This window comes from Polypterus senegalus, chromosome 17 (genome assembly GCF_016835505.1).
Source record: "Polypterus senegalus isolate Bchr_013 chromosome 17, ASM1683550v1, whole genome shotgun sequence".
NCBI lineage: Eukaryota > Metazoa > Chordata > Cladistia > Polypteriformes > Polypteridae > Polypterus > Polypterus senegalus.
Window position 1 is genome coordinate 85,187,810 of NC_053170.1, and position 6,000 is coordinate 85,193,809.

The window sequence follows — 6,000 nt, forward strand, 5'->3', positions numbered from 1 at the left end:
CTGATAAAAAGGAAAAAAATCTGTGGAATTTCATATATGAATTCGCTTATTTTTACGACAATGAATTTTGTACACATGTCCTGGGATACATTTTTATAACCAACAAAATTCTTCAAGAATGAAGCAATCATTACCTCATATTACATGACAAGCAACACCAACCTGGCAAGAAAAAACAAGAAGCTCTAACTGAACCGAACAAGTCTGAAAAATCCAATGTTATATAAAACTAGGGGGCTTCGCTCGCCAACCCCCATTTTTGTTTTTCTGGATACACACCTTTAAGATTTTTTTTCTTTGAATTGTTGCTACTTCATTAGTTTCATTTTTATTTCAGAACGTCTGGAAAAACAATATTTGGAGTCTTTCGAGTCCCAATATGCTGGATCTTTTAAATGAGGTCAGTTAGACATGTGTTTAATGACTTTGTACCATAATTCAGGATACCGGGAGGTTTCTCTGTTTGGAATTTCAGCACAGACAAAGCGATCTTCATCATCAGCAGTTAATCATTTTTTTGACAAAGTAACCAATAAATGCATGCGCGGTAAACCCCGTTTTTGAAATTCTCTTGACTTAAACTTCAAAGCCTTACAATATTTACATACTGACATATCACCTGTGTCCATAAATTCGATCTCTATTCGCCTTTTCGTTATTTCTCCGAGTAATAATTTCTCTTTCTTTGCGCTAATGCGATGTTTACTTTCTTTGTTTTGACACCGTCGTTTTTTTCTGCTTTCATAATCTGTATCTTGCTCTGCATGTACTGTATTTCTACGAGTCTTCTGAATTCCATTTTTCATTATCTCTAAGCTGCTCTGCATGTGAGGGTTTTGGCCCCTTGTTTTTTAAGCTCTTTATGACGTTTTACTTTGTTTTCTACTCTTTGTCTTTTATTTCTGACCTCGCTTTGTCCTGCTTTTGTTTCAGTGACACCTGGTCTGTGGTGATTACTTTCCCTTTTTCGAGTAATAATTTCCACTGCGATCTTTACTTTCTTTTTTTTTATACTTTCTAAGTTTCCTACTTTCATATTCTTTAACTTTCTCCACACGTGTATCACCCCACTGGTAGCTCGCGAGTGACGTGTTGGAGACCCCTACTTTAGACTATAGGAGGAAACCATAGGAGGAAGGAGGAAACCAGGTCTAAGTGTACATCTTTCACCATCTTACAATGCTGTGACTGCAGCCACTCCCCAACTCTCTGTGAATGGTACTCATGGCCACTGATCAATGGACAATTTGTTTATCATTCATCACACAGCCCATTGTTAGTCAATGGTGCCAGTTGTGGACATTATGCAAAGGTACTGTTTATAAGGTTGGAGAAACCTGCAGTCAACTGAGACTGAGGATGTTACTTGGATGAGTGATGTAACGTATCCCCCTCAAAAAAAAACAAACTATGTGCAGATGAATAGAATAAACTCTCTAGAATAATATTTTATTTATGTATTTCCTATGCTCAAGGTGCTTACACACGTGGACAAAATTGTTGGTACCCTTCAGTCAATGAAAGAAAAACTCAAAATGGTCATAGAAATAACTTTAATCTGACAAAAGTAATAATAAATAAAAATTCTATGAAATTTAACCAATGAAAGTCAGACATTGCTTTTCAACCATGCTTCAACAGAATTATTTTAAAAAATAAACTCATGAAACAGGCCTGGACAAAAATGATGGTACCCCTAGAAAAGACTGAAAATAATGTGACCAAAGGGACATGTTAATCCAAGGTGTGTCCACTAATTAGCATCACAGGTGTCTACAATCTTGTAATCAGTCAGTGGACCTATATATAGGGCTCCAGGTAGTCACTGTGTTGTTTGGTGACATGGTGTGTACCACACTCAACATGGACCAGAGGAAGCGAAGGAAAGAGTTGTCTCAGGAGATTAGAAAGAAAATTATAGACAAGCATGTCAAAGGTAATGGCTATAAGACCATCTAGAAGCAGCTTGATGTTCCTGTGACTACAGTTGCACATATTATTCAGAAATTTAAGATCCATGGGACTGTAGCCAACCTCCCTGGACGTGGCCGCAGGAGGAAAATTGATGACAAATCAAAGAGACGGATAATACGAATGGTAACAAAAGAGCCCAGAAAAACTTCTAAAGAGATCCAAGGTGAACTTCAAGCTCAAGGAACATCAGTGTCAGATCGCACCATCCGTCGTTGTTTGAGCCAAAGTGGACTTCATGGGAGACGACCAAGGAGGACACCATTGTTGAAAACAAATCATAAAAAGCCAGACTGGAATTTGCCAAACTACATGTGGACAAGCCACAAAGATTCTGGGAGAATGTCCTATGGACAGATGAGACAAAAATTGAACTTTTTGCCAAGGCACATCAGCTCTATGTTCACAGACGGAAAAATGAAGCATATCAAGAAAAGAACACTGTCCCTTCTGTGAAACATGGAGGAGGCTCTGTTATGTTCTGGGGCTGCTTTGCTGCATCTGGCACAGGGTGTCTTGAATCTGTGCAGGGTACAATGAAATCTCAAGACTATCAAGGGATTCTAGAGAGAAATGTGCTGGCCAGTGTCAGAAAGCTTGGTCTCAGTCGCAGGTCATGGGTCTTGCAACAGGACAATGACCCAAAACACACAGCTAAAAACACCCAAGAATGGCTAAGAGGAAAACATTGGACTATTCTAAAGTGGCCTTCTATGAGCCCTGACCTCAATCCTATTGAGCATCTTTGGAAAGAGCTGAAACATGCCGTCTGGAAAAGGCACCCTTCAAACCTGAGACAACTGGAGCAGTTTGCTCATGAGGAGTGGGCCAAAATACCTGCTGAGAAGTGCAGAAGTCTCATTGACAGTTACAGGAATCGTTTGATTGCAGTGATTGCCTCAAAAGGTTGTGCAACAAAATATTAAGTTAGGGGTACCATCATTTTTGTCCAGGCCTGTTTCATGAGTTTATTTTTTAAATAATTCTGTTGAAGCATGGTTGAAAATCAATGTCTGACTTTCATTGGTTAAATTTCATAGAATTTTTATTTATTATTACTTTTGTCAGATTAAAGTTATTTCTGTGACCATTTTGAGCTTTTCTTTCATTGACTGAAGGGTACCAACAATTTTGTCCACGTGTGTAACAACAGTGTATTGCAATACGAGAGCTGTCAAGTAGCACAATTACATTAAGAAACCAGACAGTGCTCCGGATTTCCTTTTTTAAGTTGGCATGTACAGCCAAACCATGCAAAGGGTGAATGTCGCACCTTGTTAGTCAATTTATGGACTCCAGCACGGTGGGCATTATGGAATTGAAGTTTGGCCGAGATATTCCTGACGCGTTGGCCCGTCGTTCCTTCTGATAGGCGGCTGTTGCCAGAAAGCCAACTGTTATTAAAACCTGCATATGAACAGGTAGAGCCCAACTTTGGGCATTCTGTCTACTTAATGCCGGGGCACGGCTCTTGAAAGTCGAAATTGGCTCATAAGCCAGTCATCATTACGGGTAACAAAATGTGACTGGTGCTCATTCTCTTCATATATGGCCATTTTTATAGTCTTCAGGCAGTGCCAAACAAGCCACACTGAGTTAAACCATTAGGCTATGAACAAACTGTAGGCCAGGGGTCCTCAGTCACGGTCCTGGGGGGCCGCAGTGGCTGCAGGTTTTTGCTCCAACCCAGTTGCTTAATAAGAAGCTCTTATTGCTCAAGTAACACTTCTGCTTCAATTTACTTGTCTTGCTTGTTAAGATTTTGAACCCTTATTGCTTATTTTAGTCTTAAGCAGCTGTGTTTTTGGTTTTTGAATGTGCCTAATTACCAATAACATGCAAATGACAAAAGAGACCAGCATTTCTCCATTTAGCTTGTTACCATTTACACCCGTGTGTATTTCTCATGCAGTATTGGGTTTAATTAAATGCTTAGAAGAGAAAAAAGTAAATGCCTAGATTTACTTATTATCCATTTTAGCCTTCAGATCATTTGGATGATATCTTTAGACCATAGAAAGGGGAAGAAAATATAGGATGATATGAGAATTACCTGACATAGCAGAGTTAAAGCACTAATAAGCAATGAAATTAAATTATTGGCCAGAATTGCTTTCTAATTAAGCAGAACAAGTTGGAACAAAAACCTGCAGCCACTGCGGCCCTCCAGGACTGTGATGGAGGACCCCGGCCGTAGGCCATGAGATTCAGAACTTTCTGTACACTGGGAGTGAATCGTGTCCTGTGTGTTTACTACACTTTGACTGAGAAGTGACAACAGGCAGCCAATATAAACTGACAAAAAATAAAAACAAGGTTCATCAGTGCAAAAACTGCATCGTCAGGAGAAAGTTGATTTCCTGAATATGTGATGTTGCACTCCTCAATTATTTTCTTACATTCATTGTGTTACAAAAATAAAAGGGTAAAATGGACCCAATATAAAGTTTTTACTTATTTTTGTATTTTAGTCCCTGATCCTGATTTATTATTCATGTATATGATGGCCACAGATTTGGGGTATATGCATGTGCCTAGTGGGGTTAAGTAAGGCAGGTGGTCTTGGTACAACAATCACCAAGGCTGAGTAAATCAACAAAATCTTAGGGGCTGATGGACGATGAAAACTGTCAAATCACACAAACAGGGCCATTCACATTCACTGGAACCACAACATGTATATCAGAAAAACATCGATGGAGGACTTCTACCTAGACCACTTAGATTAAAAAGATGGTACAAATAAAAGTGACAACATGGAGGACCTGAAGTGCATAATTGGGTAGCACTTGCTATAGTTACCTGAAGTCGCAGAGGGTGGGCTGGGCGCCGCACTGGCCCTTGCACACGGCGCAGTAACTGCAGAGGGGCACATTACCGCGTACCCAGTGGTGTGCTACGAAACCCCTCGCGGCCGCCGCCGCCACCACTTCCTTGCAAGGTAGATTCCGCTCAGCAATTCGCAGACAGCCCTCGTCTGAACAAACCCCACAACCGTGACAGAAGGCCCCGTGGAGGATGTGCTGGCCGCATACGGAGCAGTAGGTGGGCTTGTTGAAAAGGTCAGTGTAGCTCCAGCTGTGCTGACTCCGGCTACGCCGCAGGATGCCCCTGATGCGCCTGGCCCGCTGGGAGCGGCGGTAACTCCAGCCCAGCGTGATCAGGACAGGCAGGAGGATGGCGATGCCGGTCCATACCAGCAACCTTCTATCCAAAAACCAGCTGGTCTCTTCCATCACTCAGCGAGGACCCGGCGTCATCACTCTGTGCTGCTCAATTCCGGTGTATCACCCAAGCCGAGTTCGACGTTTATAACCAGGTTACCTCCCTGCCGTAATTATTCCTAACGAGGATGTCCACGGCCTGGCATTCACTGCAAAGGTTCACTCGGGCACCTCTCTGTACCTCGATCCACGGGGTTGCTTTTCAGTCACTGTTCAGTTGCACCCCGCGCATCCCTCCAGCTAAGCCTGGCGCTTTCCTTGAAACTGATTGTGCATCGCTCTAACTGTCGCATGACTTTTCACCCGAGCACTTCGTTGCTTATCAGTCACTGTCTGGTTGTGCCCATCACATCACTCGCGCTGAGCCTGACAATTCACTTGGACAACTTGGTGTGCATCTCTCCCATTGTAAAAGTGTTCGGTGTATCACTCCAGCTGTGCCCGTATTGGGGCATATCACAAAACCGCTCGCTCATCTCGCGGTCACAAGCCGTAAGCCTTTACGCCAGTTCGCCAGTGGCGGTGGTGGTGGTGAGCCACTTTAAGAGCTGCCGGAAACAATGTCGTGACGTCACAAAGACCGTCTTCCTCATTGCCGGCGCAGGGCACTCCCGAGGATACTTCCGGTGCTGTGCATTTTGTAATAACGGCATAAAATGTGCGGGCTAGGAAGGGACATTGTGGAGTTTACGAGTTTGATTTTCGTCTATGTGAGTTTTCATTCGACATCAAAAAGACTTGCCCGTAGGTAAAGTAGCGTTTAGATGTGGCCTTATATTGTAGTTGCGTGTCAGCCTGACGGTTG

At 42.5% G+C, this 6,000-nt stretch overlaps 1 protein-coding gene across 1 annotated transcript in view; it reads right to left on the reverse strand.

The window, feature by feature from the left end:
• dgke (diacylglycerol kinase, epsilon) overlaps positions 1–5,735 on the reverse strand; it is a 45,062-nt gene extending 39,327 nt beyond the window's left edge. The window contains exon 1 of the mRNA XM_039740284.1: positions 4,774–5,735. Coding sequence (XP_039596218.1) covers positions 4,774–5,207 — 434 coding nt within the window. The 5' untranslated portion in view covers positions 5,208–5,735. The remainder of the gene's footprint in view (positions 1–4,773) is intronic.
• Positions 5,736–6,000: the final 265 nt, after the last annotated feature.